General features: G+C 42.3%; 1 protein-coding gene across 6 annotated transcripts in view; it reads left to right on the forward strand.

Annotated features, from left to right (window-relative positions):
* The window catches only part of robo1 (roundabout, axon guidance receptor, homolog 1 (Drosophila)), a 229,927-nt gene that overhangs the window by 183,762 nt on the left and 31,665 nt on the right, over window positions 1–14,500 (forward strand). For all 6 annotated transcript variants that reach the window (XM_061719659.1, XM_061719662.1, XM_061719658.1 and 3 more), the window contains 6 exons: window positions 2,061–2,181; window positions 3,848–3,986; window positions 4,120–4,247; window positions 10,957–11,081; window positions 12,152–12,323; window positions 13,968–14,173. In XM_061719659.1, the coding sequence (XP_061575643.1) occupies window positions 2,061–2,181; window positions 3,848–3,986; window positions 4,120–4,247; window positions 10,957–11,081; window positions 12,152–12,323; window positions 13,968–14,173 (891 nt within the window). The remainder of the gene's footprint in view (window positions 1–2,060; window positions 2,182–3,847; window positions 3,987–4,119; window positions 4,248–10,956; window positions 11,082–12,151; window positions 12,324–13,967; window positions 14,174–14,500) is intronic.

The following is a 14,500-nucleotide window of genomic DNA, read 5'->3' on the forward strand; positions in this document are numbered from 1 at the left end:
CAGAGTGGGCAAGGCCTTAAGTGGATCCTCATGTCAAAGCCCTGTGGAACCGGCAGTACACGCCCCTCTTTCTCTGCTCTGACCTTGGGCCTTTGTGTGTGTCAGAGTGTTTTAGCTGTTAAGCCTTTCCTCAAACAAACAGTAACATAATGATACTTCAAACCCCTCCAGCACCGCAGGGTGCCCTAAATAAGCCGGTGTCTCAAAGGCCATTCAGGTCCCTCTGCCTCCTGCTTTTACTATGAATATTAAGTAGTAGACCAAGGAACGCTTTAAAACCACCATAATGTGCCAGTCATCTAAAGAAGTCATAGATTTGATATGGTTAACTCGTAAATAGGCATGGGACCATATGAAAATTTCATATCACGATATTAGTGGACAAAAATATCACGATTACGATATTATCACGATATTAGCGTGTCGCTTATAAAATTCTTAAAATGCAAGGAAAAACACTAACCGTGGATCCACTGGTTCCTTCAGAACATTTATTCTCAAATCATTCTCAACACAGTGACACTTGATGTAGAGAACAAATAGTGTACTGTAAATGTTATGCATTACAAAGTGTAAACTATAGTACCGGTACAGGTACTTATTTGAACTTTCTTTTTTTGTTAGAAAATACTTCTCTGAGAGTCGAAAGAAATAAGTGACAAATAGAAATAAAGTGACAAAGTAGAGCCAAATGCACACTGATTGTATTACTCTCTGAAACTTTAACAGTGGCTGGCTGCCTGCTACTTAGTACGGCTCTCTGGAAAAATAATAAAATAAAGGCACTGCTCTGTAGTATACAAAACAAAAGCTGCATGGCCAACACAAAGATTGAGTGAAAATAAATGCCACAGTAGTCAAATGCACACGGATTGTACGACTCTCTGAAAAAATATTAAATAAATAATAATAATAAATAATATTAATAAAATACATAAAAAAAAATAACACTGGCTTCTACCTGGCTGGTAGCCAGGTAGAAGCCAAAAAAAAAAAAAAAAAAAAAAATTGGCGATAATTACAGTACCCCACGATAACGTTATCGCGGATGTTTTTTATTGCGATATATGATAATATCGTATATCGCCCCATGCCTACTCTTAAAAAATAAGAGCAACGTCCACTGGGCTCATCCACTGTGGTATAGATGAAGTGAGGCATCACTGCAGGTATGTATCATACTTATTAAGGAGCTTAGCATGATGGTCACGGGCTGAGCGGATTTTTCCTGTCTCGGGTTCTCTAATGAGGATATCGGTTACATTCTTGCAGGGGGTGGTGCAGGTCCCGAAGGCTGATGTGTGCATTTAAAACCGCAGAGATCACGGGTGCACCACGCTATTGTCTGCCTCTGTGCTGACTGGCGTGGCTGTCAGCTGAGAGCAGGGCCGTGAGGGGCCTGTGCCGGGGCTGAAGCTGCCTCTCTGACTGCCGGAGAACAAAGCATCTCCTCTGGCCTGTAATCAAAGCCCTGGGAAATAACAGACGTGACATTCACCTGGACAAACACGCATTTTACTGCCGGATGTATGCAGCATTCACTTCTGCTTGAGTATGTTCACTTGCTCCTACTTGTAGGTGTATGCGCACGGGGAAAAAACGAAAAAAAAAAGCTTGGAGATGTCTGTCCTATCAAACATACTCCAACTCAATAATAGCCACATCTGTCCTCGAGTTCCCTGAGATGACTGGGTGAGTGCTTTCAGTCCTGCAGTGCCTCAGGTGTTACTTCAGGGACCCGTTGTTGTGTTGCAGTCGGACAGAGTTCTGTTACTCTGAAGAGGATGAGGACGGCACAATGACTGACTCCAAACAATTCAGATCGGCTAAAAAGACTCACCAGCGCAGCTGCTTTTCCTTCAGGAAGAGCCTGTTTTCCACAGCTGTAATGTCTTTTGGGATGATCATAGACATTCTTTAGAGCAATCTAGAAATATTATGATGTGTTAGAGTAGTTCTGTAGTTTCTGTTGTCTCTGTGTCAACCACATGCTCGCAGACTTTAATAATGCTTTCCCCTCTGCATGTTTAGCCTCTCACCTCCTCTTCTGTTCTTCGCAGAGACGCGGAGGGAAGCTGATGATCACAAATGCCCGCAAAAGCGACGCTGGGAAGTACGTCTGTGTCGGCACGAATATGGTTGGAGAACGTGAAAGTGAAATAGCTGAACTGACAGTGCTGGGTAATTACCCTTTCCTTTTTCCCCTATTACACTACTTTATTCCATTGTCTGCTTTATTATTCTTTTGAACAAACTGTCAAAGATGATTTTCCATTAAAATAAGGCACACAGTAATCCAGAAGTGTTGACCGGCTCCCTCTCAGGTACTAAACCGTGTTGCTGACCTCTATCAGGCAGAGTGTGAGATGGCCGATGATCTCACGCTCCGCTCTGGTTCCAAGGCCGGCCTCTGCAGCTTCTGCTCTGTGACCAGCTGTTCCCTATTTCACCACGAGTGACCCTTTACCCTGATACTCCCGTACATCCCCAGCAGAGAGCATGTCCAGACTCCTGATTGCAGCGACGGTGTGACACTTCCTCTATCGCCGACAACAAAGCTCCTTTAGCCAAGATAAATAATTACTCTGAAAAAAATCAAGAGTAAACAAAGGGCCGCTCCACACCTCTGACTCAGTTTCATAACCCTGAAACTCTGGTTAATTATAAACTACCCCGGTGACTTGTCCGGACTAAACCCCCCGTCTGATGTTATGTGTTTAGATCAGTTAAGATGACATGAGATGAGACTTTTTTTTTATTTTTTATTTTAGCCTCGGTGTGTATGAAAGGAGTATAAGAAAAAAAAATCTTTACTGCAATCATTTGAAACGCGCTGACAAGTTAACAAGATGACGGGAGCCGGTCCGTGTCGAGTCTCGTGCTGCGTGCTGTCTTCAGGCGATTTAGTGGCTTCTCATGTGCAATAAAAGGATATAAAGTACAGCTAAGTAGTTAATGTTTGCTGGACTGAGTCTAATCGTGTGTCCCTAGTAGCCCGTCTTTTCCAAGCTGTTCTTGCGTCTTGCACTTTCTGTTAACAGTTAACCAGCAGTGAGCCATTACACTCTCGCAATGTGAAGAAAATAGCTATTTTACAGTATTTTCTTAATTTCATGTCAGTCTATCTCAGTTACTGAAAAAGTAATTTATATATACAAATAGATAAGTCCTTAGATGGCTTTTGAATCAAGTTTTGGCAGTAAAAGTGTGGTTTTGGACTGCTTTATCTCCTCAAACCTCTTGACTGGTAGAAGAAAATACTTATTATTTAGGTGTTCACTTAACTAATTTGTCAATTGGATATTTAAATAAATTAAGTTTAGATTGGATATGTGTTAAGTTATTAAACACCAATTAGATATGTAATAAGTTAACACCTCATTTGTATATTTAGATTCAATTTGCTATACAGCAAATGTCTTTATGTGAAAAATCAGCTCAGCTTTTTTTGTTTGAATTATAATATTTTATAGGGTGTGTTTCCATTCTGCTGAGCTGAGTTGTTTATCTTGGCTGAGATATTTACAAAAAAAGTTTTTCCAGGTTAAATGGAGCTTAAATAATTAGGAGAAAAATCACATTCACAATCTTTATGCATTGTCCATATTTCTTTTAATCATTTGGGCAAAAATTGGGCTTGTAAACATACCGTGCAGTTGCAATAAAAAAGATAAATAAATAAAACAATTTCACTTTAACAAAACTGTGCCTGGAACACACTTGGAAAGTTCACTTCATTATAACTTTGATGGGACTCAGCTGTTCACCTGAAGCGTGTCTGAGAATCAAGGCTGCACATTTCACGCAGGCTCTGCTTGTTATCTGTGTGCTTCCACCTTCTGTGCAGAACGTCCCAGCTTCGTGCGTCGCCCCGGCAGCCAGGTGATGTTAGTGGACCAAAGCGTGGAGTACAGATGTGAAGCCCGAGGTGACCCAGTTCCCACCGTACGCTGGAGGAAAGATGACGGTGAACTGCCCAAAGGAAGGTGGGACTCATCGTCTGTTCTCCTAAACAAAAACACAGTCCCCTGTCGTGTTTCTTCTCGCTGTGTTTCTGCGGCTTTGCCTGATGTTGCATACTTGTCAATATTCAATACATGACTCTCTGTTTAAATGAAGATATGAGATCCGCGAGGACCACACCCTGAAGATCCGTCGCCTGATCTCGGCGGACGTAGGCTCCTACACCTGCGTGGCCGAAAACATGGTGGGCAAAGCGGAGGCATCGGCCACGCTCACCGTCCACGGTAAGTAAATGTTCACACGTTTCACTTTCACATTGTTCTGCTGTTAAGTTAGATATATATAAATACCAGAGGTGGGTAGTAACGAGTTACATTTACTCTGTTACATTTACTTGAGTAAGTTTTGGGAAATGTTGTACTTTTAGGAGTAGTTTTGAATCACAATACTTTTTACTTTTACTTGAGTAGATTTGTGAAGGAGAAACTGTTACTCATACGCCGCTACATTAGGCTACGTTGAGCTGTTACTTTTCTTTTATCCCTTTTATCCACGTACGCGTCAATCTCATGACATCACTGGGTGATTCTTTGGGAAAAATGTTTGTTTTTGCATGTTTTGTCACATTTACACAGACTCAAACACACACATAGTTTCTACTAGTTCATGGGCTTGTTCTAGTTCTGCCTGGTTAAAAAAGAAAAGTACAAAGGCTTGAAATTTTGTGCTAATTGTGCTCAATTTATTTATTTATCCTGTTATTATTTTATTTATTTATTATTTATTCAAATACTTGAATTTACTTTATTATTTTAATTTAAGCTATTTTTTATTTTTTATTAATTTTAAGCTATTTTATTGATTTAATTTGCCTGAAGATGATTATTTTGTACTTTTGTCTGTTTGAATGGTTGTGTTAAAAAAATAAATCAGATGTTACTCAACAGTTACTCAGTACTTGAGTAGTTTTTTCACCAAGTACTTTTTTACTTTTACTCAAGTAATTATTTGGATGACTACTTTTTACTTTTACTTGAGTCATATTATTCTGAAGTAACAGTACTTTTACTTGAGTACAATTTTTGGCTCCTCTACCCAGCTCTGATAAATACACTGTTACATCCACTTGGACAGTTGCTGTACGTATATTCCCATTTCTGTTAGAGCAGCACGAGTCACGAGTTTTGCTACTATATGGTCATCACTTTAAAGTCTCTTCTCAATTAGCTGATTGATTTCTATTAAAAAGAAATGCAAAAATCCATATCAGCTGTGGAGCTGTGCACATGGGAGCTCAACAACAATCGATTTCTTTCGCCTTATACAAGTGGCATTTCTCAGGAGGCCTGTCTTCCTTAATGTTTTAACATATACAGTACTGTTTGTGAACCTATGGAAGATCTGCGTCTCCAGCGGCCCTCTTCGTGGGACCTCTTATTAACACAGTTGGAATATAAAGCAGCTGGTCACAGACTGTGAACATTTAGAAAGAAACCATTCAGGGAAACTGAGGGTGGGGGGGATCACCCCCAAAACCCTCCTGAGAATCAGAGGAACACAGGGGCCATTTAACGCCAAACTAATAGGAATGTTGGGAGTCGGGTGAGACAAGAGGGGAGGGAAGGAGGAGGAAGCTTAAAGCATAAAGGGTCTGGCCTGGAAGCAGGGATAGTGAGTATGCTGCTGTTGGATGTGGCTCACCATTGATGCAGAACGGGTTGGGAATTGGGGCTTGGGGCGATGATGGAGAGGGGGAGAGCGATTCTGTGACGAGGTCAGTCATATTAAAGTCACCAGCAGCAGCCTGTAAAGCATACATTTAAAGAGGCAACTCTATTCTTTCGCTAACCCCCCACATGCAAAAAAGCAGATACTTCATCTTCACAAGGATGCCCCTCTCTCTGCTCTGCAGGATAGCAATCATTGGATTGGTTTCAGGCGCAAGATTAGGCACACCTGCCAATACATCCATCAATATATATCTACTTCTCTTATTGCTTTTTTTTCCACCCTCTCCCTGATGAAAGCTTAGTTAATGAAAGGGTACAGCATTGATGCATGGCTCAATAAGCTGTTCTCCTGACTTAGAATCATATTTGAAATGCTAAAACCTCCCTGTCCTCAGTGGAAATTAAATGTCTTAACCTCAGGCCAGTTCCCTGCTGCTTGCAAGAAGAAGCAAAGCACTGGCTGCCTTCTTCATCATACCTCTCCTGCTCTGCTAGCAAATAAGAGTAAGAAAGTAAAAAAACTCTCAAACTGACGACGTTTCGGCAAATAAAATCTCTGCCACACTTTTTAAAGAAGAAAGCAGCAGCAATGCATTATTAAATGACAAGCATAATGGAATTGGTTCAAAGTTGGACCGATGCCTGAAGCTGTGAGCTTTCTTAGTTCCTAGGAGCATTTCCATCTACTCCTCAGATGCCCAGGATACGAAGGGCCAGCGAGGCTGCGGGTACTGAGTAGTCCGGCTAATTAAAGACAAGCAGTGCCACAGTCCCACGCTCGGAAATGACATGCTTCTAATTACAGATGCAGACGAGGGGACTGGAAAGAAAAGCCGGGTAATTGTAGGTCGAAATGGGCTGAAGCAGAAGAAACGCTGCATAGGTAGTGAGATGTCGCTGCAGAAGGGAAGACAACTGTGACGCGGGGGGTAGGAGTTTAATCTGTGGGTTTAGTGGGCGTTGCTGCCAGCCTGCATCAAAACCTCCAAGTTGGCCGGGATCGCTTAGCCTCTGCGTAAGAACAACTGAGACTCTAAATTAAATAATTCAGAAGTGGAGAGCTACTGGCATACAACTACACCGCAAAATGCCTAAATCGATTATGTGAGGCTGAAATGGAATTACTATACATATTCTTAGAATTCAAGTTTTGCTGTTCCTGCTGAATGTTCTGTGGTTTTTTGTGGAAAGATAAAACCATTTAAACAGACCGTTTAAAAAAGGGGTCTCGTGTGTGTAATCCCTGCAGGGTCATTATGTCATGTCTTTATTGCTGCTGTAAATTATCTTAAAGTGTTATTAGAAAAATAGAAAGTCACACATTATTTAAGATAGTTGCCTTCAGAGCAAATCTCTTACAAGAACTTGGCACTAATGGGAAGAAGCCTGCTCTCCGCAGACAGAGACACTCTCAGAACTTTCGTGGTCAGATCGTCGGCGCACAAAGGCAACATTGTGGAAGTGGTGCCTTGGGCCATTTTTCTTTCAATGCGCTCTGCTCTCATTATTAACCCGGTCAGTAAATTATTGCTTTACACGTGTGCTTGTCAGTCCGCTACACCTCCTCTGGACCCATAAATATGTCAGGGAAAATATTGAAATGATTGACGGCGTAAACACATATTTGACTAAGTCACCAGTCACATTTATGATTTACTCGTGCAATCTTTAATCTCAGCCACATGTGAGCGCAGCAGAGGGACGGATAGAACCCATAAAAAAGTATGGGTTCTGCGTGTGGCCAGTTTGATATTATTTACATGGTTTTGTTTTGTTCTTTCAGCTAGACTTGCAGATGCTGTCAACAGCTTTGTGCCAATTGCATTTAACAGAAGTTAGAAAACCCCATGTGCTATTTCTTTTTCTCAGCTGGTTAGGTTTGCTGTCCGCACTGATTTATGTGTAAAAGAATCTTGAATAGAATTATAGTCCCCAGAGCAGTGTTGCTAATAAGCCATGTAAAGGGTCTGTACGGAGGCTTGGAGCCGGTGCCAAAAAACTGTGAATGGGAGGCGTGTGCTGTTACACTGATGATAAATGCTGCAACTTGGTTGGCCGCCTTAGCAGATCACTTAAGCAGCTCTACAAAGTGCTTTTGCAATCTTTCCCTCGCACCAACGCACAGCGGAGCGTGTGGAAGGGCATTGCCGTAAATGTCGATTTCAAGGGGAAACATTGTTAGTGTCAAGAGAAGTATTTGATGTTCTCCTGTCCGTTGTACCATCATCACTCTGACTCATCCACCGCTCCCGCTGAAACTGAGCAGGGCGTCTCTTTGAACACGCTTGAAACTGGTCAGGACCACCAGCCACCCACACATCACCACACATATGATATTACAACCAATACATAATCAAGAAACCAAAGAACAAGTGTGTGTTTTTTGTATCAAATAACACAAGTTCAAGTAACCACTGCCATTCAAATACTGCTAAAATAATACTCTTAACTGCCGGAAAACAACATGAGATCACTGAATGTAGACTTACAGATACGCTTTTCTTCATATTTCTGATGGAGGGATGGAAAACACTCTTCACTCTAGAACAGAACGCTTCTAGACTAAATAAATACACCATGTCGTCATGTCATTTCTGTCGGTCGACCGCTGGTGCATTTCAGGAGCTGCAGCAGATGTAAATCTTTGTCCTAAAGAGTCTGAAGTGAAGACATTCGCTTACAATGTTATCACAGAAATATCCCCAGTGGTTGTGATTAAAAACATACGTTTATTTAAACATATGTCCAGTATAGCACATTCAAATCTACGCTCCTTGTATTCTGGTTTAAAATATATCGAGTTGTTATGATTTACGATTTAGTTTGTTGGCCTACAAGATTAAACTTTATTTAAACGGAGGAAAAACAAACAAATGTAACTGACACTTTTTTTAAGTAAGCCTTTACAATGTAGCTTACTGTACATCCAGGAGACTACAGACACCACTGAGCAAGCAGACTGAAGGCAGGTGTGTTTGTGCAGATGTGTGTGGCATCTATAATTACCTGGGGTGCTCTAGAAAGATTTTATTCAGTTATGTCAAATGGAATAATCTGAATACCCCCCAAAACTCCCCCATCACAAGCCCTACATAATTTCTGCCTCTGTGAAGAGGCTGGAGATTGAACCACCAACCCTGCAATCAACTGCCTGAGTCACATCCCTACAGCTGCATTAGTCGGTCCTAACTACCAACCTGACCCTTGCTGTGTATTACACTCACACCAAGTTGTGAGGATTATATTTTAGTTGATATACAGTAAACACAATCTCAGTGAGGGGTAAGAGTTTTCCATTAGCATTTCTACATTAGCCTTTTGTACGTAGTCTGCTTCCTGTTGGGCTTGAGCCTCAAAACTGTGATATTTTCAGTTCATTGGTAGACTCTCCTTCAAGCTGCAAGTATGCAGAAAGCTCACGACAAAGCACCCAGGCCGGAGTTAAGGCCCACGTCTTCCCTTCAAGTCACGGCAGCAGGGTGGTTGTAAAGTTACCTAATTAAAGGCTTAGACTGACATGCATGCTTGTGTGGAAGTAGGTTACGTATTTGTGGGTGCCTCATGACTGAGCGTATCTAGAGTCTCTCCGGAGCACAGTCGTGAGTGTTGAGGCGGAGGAGCGTTTGATGTTCATCTTATCTGCATTTTAAAGGCCAGCAATGGGCGGGGGGGGGGGGGGGGGGGGCTCAGTCATTATTCTGAGTGACAGCATTTATGTTTCTGAGGAAGCCATGAAGCAGACAGATTAGATAATATGAGTGATCGGCGAGGGGAGATCTATGACCACAGAGTGACAGTTAACATTCACCTTGTGTTTTTATGATCCGGGCTTAAATATGCAAATGTATTTTTTGAGGGATTGTGATCTCGCTGCTCCTTGGGGTGCTCAGAAATCTCATTACGTGTGTAGGGATGTTCACCTTCACACAACACATGAACAGAGAGGGAAAAAGATAAAGCAGGGCGGGATGTCATGAGATATAAAACATCTGTTCTGTCCTCGTGTGGGTATCATTTTGTTATTCGTGGACCTTTTTTTTCATGTTCTTTTACTTAATCTGGTATTTTCTTCTGTCCTTGAAAATGTCCCAAGACTATGACGGATTTTTTTCTTGTGTTTATGTATTTTCTTTAATGCATTCCTGATTCTCCACAGTAATTATTTTCTTGCTGCATGCATCATGTGTTCCCTAGGGGTTTGAGTCACACATAAAACATGACATGTCTTTTATTGACAGGATGATGATGACATGCTTATTTTGTACCCATGGACATCACACTGCTGTTTTCCTTATCTCTTCTCTTTTTTTTGTCATACTGTTTATAATTTATTTATTCATCCTCTGGTTCTTTGTTGTTGTGTTTTTGTTTCCTTTTTAGTCGTGTCTGGTAAGTTGAAATGTCACCCGTCATCCATTCACCGCTCTGACAGAGACAGGAAGCTGTCACAGCCCCCCTCCATCCTCTTCCCATCACCTCTCCACTCTCCAATCAGCACTCATGTTTCAGTTGTCATGGGCAACGCTGACAAAAGGACATAAAGGGGGTAAAAAATAAAAGAAAAAAAAGTATTTGCTCATCTTGGGCTTCCAAGGTAAAACTGCATCATTTCATTCTATTATTTTCACTTTTTATGCATTTAAAAAAAAAGACATCTTATTCTTTTACAAATAGTGGCTTTATTTCAAGTGACAGGTTTCAGATTGCCTTTTTCCACGTATCAACCAGCCTCTCTTTGATAAAATAACAATGTTGGCAGAGTTCTAGTATTTGCGAGCATATTCAGAGAAGTTTGAAATTGGAGGTGTAAAGTGGTCTGTTTGTCCCCTCAGACTCCTCTTAAAACCAGTGTCACCATATGGCTGACATTGCATTATATTACTCTTTATCTGAGTGGGAATTTGCCTTCGAGATATGTGGATACTGCATTCTTGTTGAGACCAGCTCTATTGCAGGTTGTCAGCATGGACAGATGGCTCATATTTATTCCCATTTCCATGTAAATGTTAATGGTCCATGCCCTTGCCATGCAAATGAGGGGGATGACTGTAACCCATGTTTTTCTAGTCATTATATCTATAATTTGCTTGCTGTTTGAATTTGATAAGTTTACTAGGTCTTAGGTATTTAGGCAAATTTTTTTGTAAACTATTCAAATAACCTTAACTGGTGGTGATTTTACTATATTTATTATCTGTTGAAACATGTATTATGTCATGTTGTTCTGTTCAGTGGCTAATTACTTCTTTTGGCTGTCCTGCAGTGCCCCCTGCGTTTGCGGTTAGACCAAGAAACCAGGTGGTTGGAGTTGGCAGGACCGTCACCTTCCAGTGCGAGGCCACTGGAAACCCACAACCAGCCATTTTCTGGCAACGGGAAGGCAGTCAGGTAAACCGAATGAAACATTCCCTCCTGTTAGGAGGAAAGATCCCTGCAGCCAGTATAAGGTTGTTTTAGGTCAATGGTTCCCAAAGTGGGGGGCACGACCCCTAGGGTGGACGCTGAGCCACAGCTGTGTCCAGTTAATCTTAAGAATCAAGCTAAGAATACTAAAATGTAGAATTCATTGTCAAGAAATTTAGAGAATGTGCCACAAAGGTGCATGAATGTAAATTATTTTCATTTGTGTGCCAGTGGTGTTTATATTTTGTTTTGAAACAATACAAATGTGCACTATTTAAAAAAATGTTTTTCTTTCACATTTTTTGTTAGTGTCAGATTATTTGCTATATAAGGTTGATTAATTAGTCGGAGAGTCCCCAGTGGAATTTTGCAGAGGGCCCCAAGAGACTCTAGAATCCCTTCTGAGCATAATGGACAGGGCTTGACAGAAAGGCATTTTTTTTTTTAAATGTGTTGATAGCAATGTTGAAAAAAAAAAGAAACCTGTTACACCATGTCCTAACTGCATGCGACGCGAGCGAGCGTCAGCGACAAAAACAATTCCATTGCTTTATTTTCTATTGGACTGTCCAAACTGGCTGCGAGCGACGAGCAAAAAAAATTTTACACAATAAATAAAAACAGTTAGACCTGAAACAATTACAGTGTAACAGTTTTTTTTTCTATTTATTTTTTATGATTCAATTGGGGGGAGAGGCGTTAGCAGAAAAAGTTTGTGAAACACTGTTCTAGGTTATGATCCCTATCCTGAGATGACACACTTGTATCCATATCCGAGTTTCCTGGGATGACAGTGCACCCAGCCATAGATTCAAAGGAGCCTTGTGAATAGTTTGATGGACTTGACAATGACATGACGACAGCCTTCGCAGTCATGAAATATTAACACAAGAGATTACCTGTGGGAGGTTTTTGGACACGTGTTAGAAAGGAGACTCCACCAGAATCATCAATGAAATGTGGGAATGTAATGGAAGATTACACAAACTCATAAAAAATTCATGGTAAAGCAGAACTTGTGATACATCTATGTGTTCTGTGTTGACCCGTCCTAGAACCTGCTGTTCTCCTCCCAACCGCCTCAACCCTCCAGCCGGTTCTCCGTGTCTCAGACCGGAGACCTGACCATCACCGATGCCGAGCGCTCAGACGTGGGATACTACAGCTGCCAGGCCCTCAACATCGCTGGAAGCGTGATCACCAAAGCTCTGCTAGAGGTCACTGACGGTGAGCAGGCTTCCTTCAGAACACGGTTTCCGCATCAAACGAAGCCTAAAGAGAGAATTAGGATCGCTGAGAGAAAAAACTGGAGTGCAAGAGATAGTTGAATTGAAGTTAATCTTTTGCTCATCAGTATAATACTGTTTATCCGTAATTTAGTGGTGGGGCTGTAGAGGATATTAATATCCATTTTGAGGTTTGTGAGGTTTGGTCTGGCCTGGTCGATATGTTCCTGTCAGGGGTAGAGACTCGCTGGTGCCTGTGCACCCAGACCGTGGCTCACTGTTTGGCTTCTCCGGCTTCACACTGGCTAATGTCTCCTTCAGTATTCCATGGCTGGCTTGCTGCTGTCGGCTGCTGGAAGACTGTTGCCATGTGGTGAGGTCTGGACCCGGTCCTCTAATTACCCTGCTAGCCAATCTCTGTCAGCCTCGTGGACTAACCGTGCCTCACTTCCACTATTCCCACAGTTATCTGGGCAGCTATTACTTTGTCCATGACACACCTAGATTCATCCCTTCATTTACCAAATGTCCTTCTTCATTTAAGGCCTACACTGGTATGCTCCTTCGCTCCCCTGCTCATCTCTCTCTCATTCTGTCATGCTCTCTGGATAATAATAACAGTTATTAAAGTGAGCAGGCTGCTCTGAGGCCACCACTTCTCCGCAGGCAGATCTGGTAATAACAGGTCATGCTGACAATGTTTTAGTAATTGCACCATCCCTGCCACAAAAGCAGAGACAAAGCAGCCCACAGATTACACTGCAGCGTGGTTCTAAAGATCTATGTACACATACGTACATCATTATATGTTGCCTTTGCAGCGTGTTGGATATTAATTTGTGTTCTCCTGACTGAAAATAATTTGCTAGTAAATCAGCCGGGCTGACCACAGTGGTCATCAATAGTGCTATGAATAATAAAAATGATCAGAGAGAGGGACGCAGCCTAGATTAGAGCTATAATGAATCACACACAGTAGAGATGGAATAAGGTGGGACAAAAAAAAGCATTGGTTCATGTAATTAAAGTGCATGTTATATCATCGCTGTTTCACTTGTTTCCAGTATATCTCAACCTTTGTGTCAGATTCAAGCTTTCTCTCTGCGCCTTTGTTTGGCTTTGTGCCTCCTGGTTGAACAGCCATGTTTCACTCAGGCGGAGACGGGGAGGAGTTTCAGCATCTTCATGCTTACATTTTCTGCCCAGTCCACATGCTTTTTAAGCCTTTTTTTCCCCCTTGTTTGGTGTTTTATTACTGGGGGAAGGGCCCTGAATCGTTGGCTGCCAACCTTCTAATGCATACCGCAAGGCTTCTGGTAGATGTGCAGCGAGAGAACCGAGGCTGTTTCATTTTAATTGTTCTGTTTTTATTTGGCTTAGATCGACTCCCGCTGCTGAATGATTAGAAAATTGCTTCCAGTTCTTTAAAATTGGATTTAATTCCTCTCCTACTGCCCTTGCAGTTTCCCCCTTTCGTGCATTGTTGCGCACTGCTTGTGCATTTCTCACCATTCTATACCTTTTTGTGTGCTTTCTCCCAGCTGCCTGTAATTGCCTGTTCCCTGGTTCCCCGTCGTCCCTCCACACCACATTTGCAGCTTCCAACCCTTCCCATAATCGCCCACTTTGCTTCCTTTTTCCACAGTCGTTTCGGACCGCCCGCCACCGGTAATACGACAGGGTCCGACCAATCAGACGGTGGCTGTGGACGGTACTGTGGTGCTGAACTGTGTGACATCTGGTAACCCCACCCCCACCATCCTGTGGAGGAAGGACGGTGTGTTGGTCTCCACACACGACTCCAGGGTCAAACTGTTGGACACAGGTGCACTGCAGATACGCTACGCAAAGGTAAGACACCTGATCACTTTGTTTATTAACAGGCAGGGCCGCCGCAAGGGGTGTGCGAACCGTGCGACCGCACGGGGCCTCGCGCCCCAAGGGGCCTCGCGCTATGGGCCGTTTTTTTTTTTTTTGTTTTTTCCCTTATAAATATCAACAGTCACGTTCCATTACAGATCTAAATGTGTACTAGTCTGTGCATATCAATAAATATGTGCAATGATGCGCATGTCTGTTGTTCAATACAACTGCGTCAGACCAAGCGCAGACACAAGCTTGCTCTGATCCAGACGGGTGGAGTTGGAACAAACTGTCACACAATGTCGAGAGAACGAG

The sequence above is a fragment of the Cololabis saira genome, chromosome 4 (assembly GCF_033807715.1).
Source record: "Cololabis saira isolate AMF1-May2022 chromosome 4, fColSai1.1, whole genome shotgun sequence".
NCBI lineage: Eukaryota > Metazoa > Chordata > Actinopteri > Beloniformes > Belonidae > Cololabis > Cololabis saira.